Genomic DNA, 12,728 nt, shown 5'->3' with positions numbered 1-12,728 from the left:
TTTGACCGCATTGTTTTCCATAAAACCTTAGTGCATATGATACGATACGATCACTAGGGGTCTCCGAAATCACGAATCAAGATATGTATCACGTTTATAATAAAACATAATAAAACTTTATGCTTTTTAGTTTCTTTGTATAGAAAAATTTGTGAGTTTTACGCGAACTTCACTGAGTTTTAGCTCACATGTTTTTCTTCATTCTCATTGTAGGACATGTGCAAGGTAAATGACTTTGAGTTGGGATCGTGGTGGCGACAAGAGTAAAAGTGGGGATGGATACCGCTAGGCTAAATAAAATGTTTTCCGCTGCGAAGTTATTTTTATAAAATTATTAAGTATGTTTCATTATAGTAGAACCTTTCAGAGATACCTAATTATTCTATTTATGTAGAAATGTTTTAGCATTTATTTATATTATGATAATTTAGAGTCAAAGTATTCATTGAAAATAAATATATATATAGTAGTGTATTTCTAGTAGTGTATTTATTTCAGTTATAAATATAATATATATATATATATATATATATATATATATATATATATATATACACACACTAGCTGATTTAATATATATGTATGATTTAATTTACCAAGTTTTTCTTCAAAGCATGAGGTTATAAAATGAATATTAAGAAATGAAATATTCCAACAATACATAATACTTAGAGAGTAAATTTTTTGAGAGACTCTCATAATCAGTGCAAACATTTCAAGGAAATATATAGTTAGTGACATACTTAAAAAAAAAATTTACATAAGTAAATAAAAAGCCAAAGTTTGGTGTCTTGATAGACAAATAGAAGGAATGAAACGTTAACAAATCAAAAAGTTTAAAAGTAACTTAAGAAGACATGTTTTACTCAAATTCTTTGTTTTTTGTTAGAGGTTGATGTTGTTGGGGAGTGATCTTCCTCTTTCTTTTGGGCTGTGTCTCGTTGGTCTGATCATCGGCAGTGTGTGCTTCTTTGTTTTCCAACTCTTGGTTGATAGAACGAAGCTCTGTGAGCTTGTAAAGTTGATTGGCAGTGAGTTGTCGTTCCATTCCTATTGAATTGAATTTTCTCGTGGATTGAACCAAAAATGCTTTTGTGATAGCTTCTTCGGCCTTAAATATTGGTTTCAAAGAAGCTCTTTGTGAACCCTGTATAGCAATATATGAAGAACCATTATTTTTTAATTAATTATTTAGATAAAAAAATACACACGGACATATATTATTGATTAACCCGTTCCAAAATGTTGTATATTTGTTTAGTCTTGCATGAGAAGAGCTTTTTAGATAATTTAGAAGAAACAATATTAACATTTGGGAACTTTTGAAGAAAAATCTATTAATTGTATTTTGTTTCAGAAACCATTACTATCTATAATGCATAATCAGAGTTTTAACCTTAATTTTATTTTATCTTTATTTTCTTATTTCATTTATGTTTCTCCTCATTAAATCAAAACCGGTGTTTTAAATATTAAAACCAAACCCCGAATATGTAAATTTTTAAAAATTTCAGAATATAAATTACTTTTTCATATTTTAAATCCTATTGGCTTTTATTTACAAAAACTGTCATTTCCGTTATTCTTTTTTATTTTTCCTAATAAATGCCTAAAAATTTATTTCTCTAATCGTTGCTTGAAAGAATTTTTATTTTTTAAAGGTATTAATTTTGTCAATTTGCTTTCCTTTTATTTAGGATTTATCATTTAAATACTCAAACTTTATTTGTCTAATGTATACAACTGTTAAATAGGGTTTAAAATCTTTGAAACAGATAACCTAATGCGCCAAGTAATGTGATCATAATATTTAAATATTGACGTCCAGAAACTTATTAACATATGTTGTATAAATCTTTAAAAAAATAGTCTTAGATATTTTTTTAAAGAATAATTAACACCAAAAAAATTATTGATAAACATGCCAATAAATTATTTAAAAATTGATTCAAGCAGTTTTCTTTAGATTGCAAGTCCATGAAAATCCAGAAAAAAATGTAAAAAAAAAAAAAAAAAACACACACCTTTCATTTGAAGAGGCTTCATAACAAAACCTAAAATGGCAAATGGAAGCATCAAAACGGCCTCCCCGAAGAATGTCACACGCCAACTGGCATAATCTCCAACCTATATTTACAGAGGCATTGATAGTATTAATATAAAGCAGTTTGAGTACATATAGAGACTTACCAATCCACCGTAAACATAACCAAGTGCATAGCCCGTCGGAATACACATGTAGAAAATCGAAAGCCACGGTGTTTTCTGGAGTAAATTATATAAATAATTAAAACTATTGATGTGCAAAGTGTAAAATAAATCAAGACAAGAAAAAGTAACAAAACAGTAATAAATTAATAAAAACAAACCTGTGAAGTTGGGGCATTATCGTCGAATTTGAATTTAGTGAAAAGAATAATCTAATGAAGGAAAAAAATTCCAAATAATGAGGCAAATTCCTTACATGCGACAAATCACGATGGACCAAAAATTAAACGAGGCACCGCAACCAATCACAACGAGAGTCCAAACCGATAGTCCAACTCCGATAAGCCTAAAAGGATTTAGACTGCAAAAAAAAAAAATGAAATGAACTATATTCTTGATAGGGTTTTCCCTATAGTTTATCAGCCCAACTTATAACAAATGGCTACCAAGGAATACATTACCTTTTTGCTAGCCGGCGAATATCGGAGAAGCGATAAGAAGTCAGACCATAAAAGCAGACGAAAGACTTCCACCTTCGAAATTGTGTATGTTAAAACTCTCCACTAAAAACCACAAAACAAACATTTTTACAAAATATATATCTTCCACCGCAATTCTTGGAAAATCGAGACAGTCTCAATGGATTATAAAATGCTAACAAAGACATAGAATCCGGTAAAGGAATTAATTCTTACTGAATCTCGTTACTGGAAGAGCAAGTGCTGTTTGATGAGCAAGTTCCGAGGCTGCCATTCACACCGTTGCTTGCGATCGTGCCTCAATCCACGTAGTTCAACATGTTTATCACACAAAATATAACAAGAAGCATGAAAAAAAATTAAATCGACTAAGCGAAACTTCTTGGGCATGAACCAAGAAGGTCCAGACGGAGAAGGAGCTGAGATCGCCATTGCCGTCTGTTGTCAATGGTGCCCACAAGAAGAGTTGTAATCCTTATATTGTACATTTGATGTAATAAGGTCTCATGAAGACTCTTGCTTGTAATTGCTTATTCATTAATAAAAAGTTGAAACGTTCATTCATTCTTCCTTGTCTGTTTGAAGCTTTATGATAAAACATTAGTCTTTAGTCCATAAACAAACTAAACAACTTGCGAAGAGACAAATGTAGATTTGCATGAACAAACTCTTCGTAGTTTGCTTAAAACGATATATTTGCAATCTAATGGTCAAAGGACTATTGACCTCAGTATGATTGTTAGAAGAATCTATGATGTCTGGTTATGAGGCATTGAGAGTTGGAGACTCTATAGTTCTTCTAGGTATCTTCCGAAGGTACATTTATTGACCAGTGCACTTCTAGAGACAAGATAAGAACAAACCATTTAACCTCTTATGTCTCGAAGTCACTACGTATGAATTGCATCGTTCTTACCTTAATCCTGAAATGAGACATGCCATTTCACACCTTACGTATTCTCATTTGAGAAAGTTAGAGTTCGGACTCACGATGTGATTCCGAACAAGGCCTATTGGTGAAGTACTAAGTTGTGAGAATGTCATGAGTAACTTTGTAAAGTTCTCATAGATATGGAATTCATGTACAAGATTGCTGAAATGCAATGTATATCACCTCATGCCTTGTTCCTTGGAGTGTGAATAAATGAACTGGCCAGTATCCAAATTGAGTCCTGACTTTTTTGGATGAAACAATGTGACTTGTTAGCTCCTCGTCAATACATTGTTTCTAACTTATTCACAAGCGACAAATGAGTTGAGGAAATAACAGCTAGAAGGGTAAAATGGTAATTTTGTAAATCCCGACTAGCTGATGATATTCATGAAGGGTAAACACTGATAATATTCTGTGGATCCACTTATTACAATTAGGTTGAATTCTTGAGTAGAAAATAAATTCATTTGAACCGAGAGATTTTCAGTGTCAATTCTTTAGTGGAGTCAGTTGACATTAAGCTAAACTTGGAAAAGGTTTGTGAACTTTTGAGTCCAAGTGTTTAGCTCAAGCTTTGTTCATTTGGGTCCATGAGGTCACTATCACGAATCACATCGAGTAGGAATAGTTAAACTGGAAGCTAAGTCAAAACAAGAACGAAAATTGTCAAAAGGGTATTTTTGTCTTTTGAGACATAGGATGAAATGAATGTCAATAAATTTTTTGACAAGGTCATTTGATGACTTAACATCACTCGGCCAAATTATATTAATTGGGCCTTGTGGATTAATTTCATTTCATAAGAATTTTATTGAAAATTCTTAATGGGCCTTTTTCATGTTGTCATGAACAAATGGAAAAGCTTCTAGAAGGCCTTTCTAGAATTGTTTTAGGCGCCCAACATACCCAAAGAAAGAGAGAATATTTTGTGCATAAATGTATCAAGATACTTGCCAAAAGAAAAAGAGAAAACAAATTTCCCCTAAGAGGAATCAAGGTGGGAGCCCAAGTAGAGTCAAGGCAAGGCAAGGAACAAAAAATGAAACAAATCCAAGCCTTCTAAAAGGCTGCCTTGGCCGAGTATCTCATAGAGGAAAAGAGGAAATTGGCTCATGAATATGTGATATTCTATAGAAGAGGAAACTACCTTATTGAAGGTGAGACCTCTCCTATAAATAGGAGCCTCATTCTTCTCATTTTTCTAATTCCACATAAGTTAGAGATTGAGAGACTCTCTCTCTAGACCTTGTGGCCGCCCTTCTCCTCTCTCTCTCTAGTCAATTTCGTTTTATTGTTTTGGCACCTAGGTCCTCATTTGACCTAGTGTTTAGCTCTGCGACTTCAAGACGAGTTCTTAAGTCGTAGTGTTTAAAAGTGCCCACACACTAATTCCTTTTATTTCGAGTGATTTAGTGATAGAAACTTTCGTGGTTGCTCGAGTTGCCGAGGAAAGAAAGAGAGACGTGCTGCGAGGGAGACGAACGTTTTCAACCTTCTGAAGGCTCATCAACGTTCAAGCTTCTAAAGAGGTTAGTAAATTTATTATGCTCATATTAGTTTTATTTACATGTGCTTGCACTTTGTCTAGGTTAGTAAAAACTGTTTTACTTGAAAAAGAAAATTTTTAAAATTCCGCCGCTTAACGAAGCGTTAAACTTTTTCTTAAATCCTAGATCAATTCCAACACCGTCTCCGTTGAAGGTTTGGGAGCCTGAGATGGCTTTTCTGGCTCTTCCTCTCCCCCCATGGTCGCACGACGATGTGCTTTTATATTACAAAAAAATGGCTACATAAGCCACCTAAACTATAATAATTGTAAATTAGCCAACCTTTGGTAAATACTTTGTAAATAGCCAACTTGCATACGTGGCAGCCTATTAACTACCTTTTTTTACATGTTTGGCCGGATTAAATAAGTCTTTTATTAATCTGTTAATAAGTTAACTTGACTATTTACAAGAAATTAACAAAAGGTGGGCTATATCCCAATTCACTATAACGGTGTGGCTATATAACTTAATAACCCTTTATATTATATTATTAAATGAATTACAATTAATTTAGATAATAATTAAAAAAACAGAGAAGAATGAGAGATGGAATCTTTATAGTCAATTGTGCGTTACTTTAAAAAAAATAGTCAATTGTGCGTTAAAACTTTATTTTGAAAGGCACACAGCATGAAGAGGTTGCATATACTTTAATGTTTCGTCTTTTCAAGTCTTAAATCATAGACTTTTGATTGACCACTTCTCATTTCAGGCTTGCTCGAGAGTCTACTGTGGATAGAAGAAATTTATTTCTTTAATGGTTAGCGCACCAAAAAAATTGGTTAGGAATCTTTATCTTAATGACGTGTCGACTTAACATTGGTTTAAAAAAAAGAATAGTCTATGAATAGTAAATAAGCTTAGGAATCTTTATCTTAATGACGTGTCGACTTAACATTGGTTAAAAACAAAAAAAGAATAGTCTATGAATAGTAAATAAGCATCCTTGCTTATTATATTATATAGATATAGTTTGTAAAACTTATAAGTATGAAAAGAGTTCAAGATTTTATGAATAGGTAACAAAAAAAAAAGAAAAAAAAATCGGGTTGTTACAATCTCTCCACAAAATAAAAAAAATTGTGGATAGGCCACAACCGTCACAATAAAAATTAATATTAAAGAGACATATTAGTGTGTGTGTGTGTGTGTGTATTTTTTTTTTTTCGAATGAAGTTGTTTGTATTAAACAGCTTTGAAACTTAACCAATATAAGATTACTCGTCTCACATCATTGTACCACCTTATTCGGATTTTTTTTGGGTGAATATTGTAGATTTTTGTAGAAGACGCTGAAAAACATCTATATCAAAGATGAACGAATAATGACAAAATTCATCGAGAAAATAATAGAATGATTTACTACTAAATTTAATGAATAATACCGATGATTTCTTTTTTAGTTTGAAACATGATCTTATTAATCATAAAATTATATATAATCCTTTTAATCTTATTATGTTTTTCCAAAGGGTGAATCACTTTCGTTTTCTTCATAAATCTTTGACATGCTTCAAAATTAGTCAAAAAACTTGAAATCTGATTTTGAATAGTATTAAAAACGTTGAAAATCATACATACGCGCTTGGGGCACATATATAACCAATAATGATAAAAAAAACTCATAAACTCTAAAGCATTAATTTTCGTGTCAAAGCTGAAAACCACAAATAAAATCACCTAATGAATCAATTTCACGTATAAAATATAAACTTAACTCGACTTCATCCATGTCTATTAAATAAATAATCACTAAAAGCATAAAACTAGAGATAATCAAAATTGGATTTCCCGACAAAAGTGGGTTAACAAACTCATATGATTATGTGACAACTATTATAGCCTAATTTGGTAATTCCACACCACCTCCATTTCCAAAATGGAGTTCGTGGGTTCAATCCTGACTAGCCGCAAAGTTGCCCTAAAAAATAAAAATAAATAAAACTCACATGGTTATTCCTTGTATATTGTTGAGAGCTTTCCTCACAAGCTTAAACTTTGCACCTATGCCCTTGCTCTTCACAAGGTACTCTTTGAGAAAGAATTCAATCCCTTGCCGGAGATTTTCGAGGTCCGGGGTGACAGCGGCACGTGTGAACACATTCCATATGACTTTGTCGGAGCATTCAAACAAGGTGTCGAACATCATACGGAAATGCATTATCCTTTTCGGAGTAAGCTGCCTTATGTCCTTCAGATCCACGGCCTTCAAGACCGCCAGGGAAAGGCTGAAAGAGGCAACCATTTCCGCCACAAATTTTGCGAGGTTAAGGGACCTTATAAGCTCCATCGACTCCACTTCCTTGTAGTGGTCCCAAATGCAGAGCTGTAAGGTGAATTTGTGACCTTTGTCGTGCTCACACAATTTGGAAGCGAGAACCGCGTAATACTTGTTGAATACTTTCTCTTGTAAACAGCAGTCAAGAAGAACTCGCGTGATCTCTCGGGCCTGTGGAAGTGATAACAATCTAAGAGTTAAAAAGAAGGCAAAAATATTGAAATGATGAAGAGTCGTACCTGTTTTCCGGGTAAGTCCAGCCTTAAGAGCTTCTCGAACGCGTCGATGTAGTCCTCGCTGCTCATGATGATGCAAAAGATTGCCTTTCTAGCATCGGTGTTCATCCTCTGCGCCGCGGCAAGTTGAAGCATTTTCTGCGCTTCGAGAACCTCTTTGTCGATAGCATTGGCGACCTCTTCGGCATCGTATCTTGGATTTTCCACAGATGACCACCACTGACCCTTCTTCTCAGGATCGAGCAGTTTGCTCCAAGTTAGCCCTCTCAATACTATGTCATCTATTCTCAGCTGAAATAGGCCAATAACAATACACAGAATAGATGTATTAAATATTTTGTGCATAGGAATAACATTAGAAAAATGAATTACTACAACTTAATTTCTCACGAGATGGCTTCTTAAAACTCCCCCTTAAATGAATGAAATTAATAATCTGTTAGGTCGTTAAATTTTACCAGCAAATTGATTCATCCAAGTTATGAAACTAATTTGTTAGTCCGTTAGCTAGCCTAGAGGCTCAATTTATGACACAATTGTTCCACCCTCACTCCACAAACAGTCAGCTAAAACTGAAGAAAATTAAAAAATAATATATATATATATATATATATATATATATATATATATATATATCAACCAAATCGAAAAGAACAAAGAACTGAGCTATGAAGTTCGCAGTACCTTCTGTAGCCATTTTTTGATTCGTACATGGAGAGAAGATTCCTCTTTGGGGCGTTTCTTGTTGTTTTTAATGTCCAGTATGGTTTCAAGCATGAACTCCATCTGCGATTATCACAAAGCAAAAAACACCATGAGTTTACTTGGCTGTGTGATCACATCTGCCATTATCATGACTACCTATATGAACTTACTCTCTTTCCATCGATCTTGTCCTCGCCTTCATTACTTGAAGCCTTCAAGTCGTTTACTCTACTCTGAACACTCACAATGAAATTCTTCATAGAAAGAGGATCATCTACCCTTATTTTCATCCCACAGCCTATTTAACCAATATATAAAATTTGTGTTAAGACATATTTTTATCTTCCAATCCTTTAAAACTTCCCATGACATGTCAGAAAGTACATCTTCTATGGAACTTACTTTCTTTAATAATAATAATAATAAACGCAAAGAAACTGCACAATTACTTACACTGTAAAACGGTCAAGATTGTGGAGACATCAACCTCGCTTAACCGCCGGCCCAAGATATTTATAAAGTCGTATATTAAGTCACTGAAAGGAATTAAAATAAATCTAGTATCAATTGCTGTGGCCATGTCGTTGCAGAATACAGATTTTAAAGAATTAATTGCAAGAAAAAAAATTAATGAACAAGAACATTAGACTAGTACATGAAATGGTAGTTATAGAAAATTCTAAGAAATTAGCTTTTATTATGTCACTAAAAAGATTTACACGGTGAAGCTTACAGTCAAATTAGGTCATTAAGACATTCTCTCCACAACCAGTCCGGTCCAATAAATTAAACCGGTCTAAAATGGTCCGGTCTGGTTCCAAATACTAAACAGTGACTTCAATTTTTTATTTTCTAATATTTTATATATACTTTAGGGTATTTAAACTTTTAAATCAGGTTTGACTTGTTAATTGTTAGCATACTGATGTTAAGACTTGAGATGATTTAGTTTATATGTGCTATTTCCATGTAGTGAGTTCATAAAAATAAAAAAATAAAAATTTAACCAGCTAAACTGGTCCAAATCGGTTCAGTCCATTTTCTATTTATTTAATAAATCTTATTTTGGGGTATGATAATGAGATCTCAACCTTCTCTTAAGTGTTCAAACAAGTCCAGTACCATGTCAGAGTATGCACAACCCTAGTTTACAAAAAGCACGTCTGACATTTTTTTTAATACATTTTGGGTATGATTAATTATTGTATTGCCCTTAGAATGTCAGTGTAATGCAATGTTGCAGTGTTTTTTTCTTTTACTTTTTTCGCGACGGGCCTAGCACAATATAAGTGGTAGGTTTCATTTTGGGTCCCCCAATCAAAAATAAATTATAAGCAATGATCTAGAAGAGAGCTCGGGCAACCAACCTTGAGCACACACCAAATATGCATAAATAAGAGAGCAGAAGAGTCAGATTCCGCAAGGACAGGTTATCCTTCTTCTGCAATTCATCCTATAAACGAAACCAAAATATTAAAATGCAATTGTAAAAGCATCATATGATATAGACACAAAAACCTATATCTACCAATATAAACCCATAGATTTCATATTTCGATAAATTTATAACCTATCCTTTTAATTGTGCAGATTTATACCCTAACATATCAAATTTATACTCTATCCCACAATATTTACTTCTGGAATAGTATCAATTATATCTGGCTTCGTATGTATTTGAATCGCCCTCAAAATAGTACTAGTTTTCCGGTAGCTACCAAGTTAATTGCATGGATCATGAGGAATTTTTCTTGAAGTACCCAACAATCATAACATACGGCATCACATACATACGTGCTACACTGACATACACATTATCATATATCTAAGGTATACCTCAAAATTCTTAGCAAGGGAAGCCATGAGCATTGCACTGAAGTCAACCCCAACTGAGGAGGCCATGCCTGCAACAAAAGCAGAAAAAACCGCAGCATACCTACACAAGAAAATGCCAAATCACTTACTTAGATGACCCTATAAAAAAAACCATATGAAAAATAAAATGTTGTATTAAAAACGTCGTGTCTATAGAAACTACTAAACACAGTTGTAACTGCACTAGTATCAGTGGTCAAATTCCTTGCCCATTTTAAACAGTATCGAAGCCAGTATAATTTAAATGACAAATCAGAAACTATAAGCATTGGGTATATATAGAAGTGAAATTAATATTTTCATAATGATCGTGGAAACAGAAATTTTTATTCTATATATGAAAAAAAAAACCTAAGGATATCTGTCAAATTACGTATTAGTATGTCAATAAGAACTGAAGCTGATGATAAGTATAACGAAACAGACAAGAAGCAAAAAACAAAACTTAACTGTTCATTGCCGCGTGGACCGCCAGAACAAGAAGCCAAAACCTCCTCACTGATTATCTGAGAAGCTATAATGCGTGGCATGGAGCGAAAGATAGCAGATATTTCTCCAGTTATTGATTCGACGTTAGATTCAGATATCCGATTCAAAAGTCCCCGAACCCGTCTGCGGATCTGCGAATATTCTTCAAGCCCAGACCCTCCGCGAGACCGAAGATGAGGAGGCACATACTTTTGAGACACATTGCTGAGAACTTGTTCGGATGGCACATCGGCTTCTTCAACACTAGTGTCATCTAATGTGCTGTGATCTTGTCCTTCGGGAACATCTTCCGATGCCTCATCAGAGTCACACGCTACCATAGGATCGGATACTTCAATCATAGAGTTACTCTCTGCCTCAACGACTTGTCTTTCTTCACCCAATGAGCTTTCCGCTTTGCGTTTCTTTTTCGCAGAACTCTTCCTAGTATTCTTGACTGGCACTTCATCATCCTCTTCTCCTCCAACTGAATCGAGCATCGAGGAAAGCCCGTCAAACAAGACGTTGAATCCATCATCGTCTCCCCTCAGTTTCCCGCTCTTGACCTTGAGCTTCTTTGCGAGTCTCCTCTCGAGTTCCAAATCCTCGTCCGCGGCAATCGCAGCGCGCTGAGCATCCAGCTCAATAAACTTCTCAAAATTCGTTTTCTTGCCTCTCTTCGAACCCTTTTTACTCGACACAACTTTCGGCAAATCTACAGCGTCCTCAATTGGAGAATCCCATTCAAGTTCCGCATCATCGTTTCCCCTAGTAGTTTTTTTCTCCACAGTCCTTTCTCTCTTGAGGTCGGTGTCTAACCTAGAGGCTTGCCTGTTTTTCTCACTACTACTTTTCGATTTTTTTGATTTCACATGACTTGATTTGGCTTTCTGTAGAGATATATTCAACGACCATTACAATAAACGAAAAAACCAACTACAGAGCATGGGTTTATCTCAGTAAATCAAACGCAAGAACATTGTGAAAAAGGGCTCGAAATTAAAATCCACAAACATTTCTAGAAGTTCAAAATAGCGACAACTGAACGGGAAAATCATAATGTGCTGTTTCCTACCTGGTATTGAATTCTTGCTTGATGGTTCTTCGAGATTTTGTCCAAACGAGCTTGCTTTCGCTTTTCCCTTCGCGATTTTTCTGATTGAAAAGCTAGTAAAGAAAAAAAGAAAAAAAATCACAAATAAATTCGCAGTGAAAGTGGGTAGGAAAAAAGCAGAAGAAAACAGTGTTTACCCATCGGAAGGATCACAGCTTGAATGGGTCTCAGACGATATTGACCGACGGAAAAGTGGCGGCGAGAGACAGTACGATAGAGTTTGAGATGGTAAGGAACAAAACTCTGTTTTATTCTTATTCTTATTCTTATTCTTATTTGGGTTTCACTAATGGTGAAAATTGAATTTTTACACCCAAAAGTACCATCAATTATCTTTTGTACACAATGGATGCATTTGAGAAAATCATAATCTTACCAAATTTTACAAAACCACCCTTAAATATCTTAAAAATTTATTACCCATAGAATCTTGGGCTATTTTGCTAACTAGCCAAATCAACCTACTAATATTAAGAGAATAGTCAAAGTTTCATTTAATTAAGGGAATAGCCCAACTAATCTAAACTACCTAAATTACCCTTTCACACAACTCTCTCTCTCTCCAGCATATTCTTCGAGTCCTTCGGGATGAAGATCGTCACTCCCTCCTCCGTGTCGTTGGCCTGATTCTGTACCGTTTCGATGACCTTCGTCGAGATCAGGTGGCCGAAGAACGTCTTATGGTCTGAGCCGAAAATATGGGCTATTTGCTTAATAAAATGAAACTTGGGCTATTCCCCCAATAAGAATGACAACCTTGACTATTTACAACAAATTTCACTATATATAATGATATAATATATTTATATAACATATATATACATAACTTAGTTATAATATATAATTTATATACAATGTATATATATATATATCCATAATTT

The 12,728-nt window shown here is 34.2% G+C and overlaps 1 protein-coding gene across 1 annotated transcript; it reads right to left on the bottom strand.

Moving 5' to 3' along the window:
* Window positions 1–6,790: 6,790 nt before the first annotated feature.
* Window positions 6,791–12,111, bottom strand: LOC149384923 (MIF4G domain-containing protein / MA3 domain-containing protein). Its single transcript, XM_089626857.1, has 10 exons — window positions 11,985–12,111; window positions 11,809–11,900; window positions 10,716–11,623; window positions 10,227–10,326; window positions 9,758–9,843; window positions 8,844–8,926; window positions 8,561–8,688; window positions 8,370–8,471; window positions 7,689–7,976; window positions 6,791–7,620 (listed from the first exon to the last, which is right to left on the bottom strand). Exons 1-10 carry the CDS (start codon window positions 11,986–11,988, stop codon window positions 7,117–7,119), a joined length of 2,295 nt encoding a protein of 764 aa, XP_089482983.1. The 5' UTR covers window positions 11,989–12,111; the 3' UTR covers window positions 6,791–7,116.
* Window positions 12,112–12,728: the final 617 nt, after the last annotated feature.

The sequence above is a fragment of the Urtica dioica genome, chromosome 9 (assembly GCF_054948205.1).
Source record: "Urtica dioica subsp. dioica isolate 48M chromosome 9, U.dioica_male_clone48M_v1_H2, whole genome shotgun sequence".
Taxonomy (NCBI): Eukaryota; Viridiplantae; Streptophyta; class Magnoliopsida; order Rosales; family Urticaceae; genus Urtica; species Urtica dioica.
The sequence above is the reverse complement of the archived record's forward strand: the minus strand, read 5'-3'. Positions and strand labels throughout refer to the sequence as shown.

Excerpts from the sequence above, each read along its gene's own strand:
- LOC149384923 (XM_089626857.1), bottom strand. Across the intron at positions 9,844-10,226 it reads CCCTTGCTAAGAATTTTGAG|GATGAATTGCAGAAGAAGGA; the intron begins GTATACCTTAGA and ends TTTCGTTTATAG. Across the intron at positions 7,977-8,369 it reads TCAAAAAATGGCTACAGAAG|CTGAGAATAGATGACATAGT; the intron begins GTACTGCGAACT and ends GGCCTATTTCAG.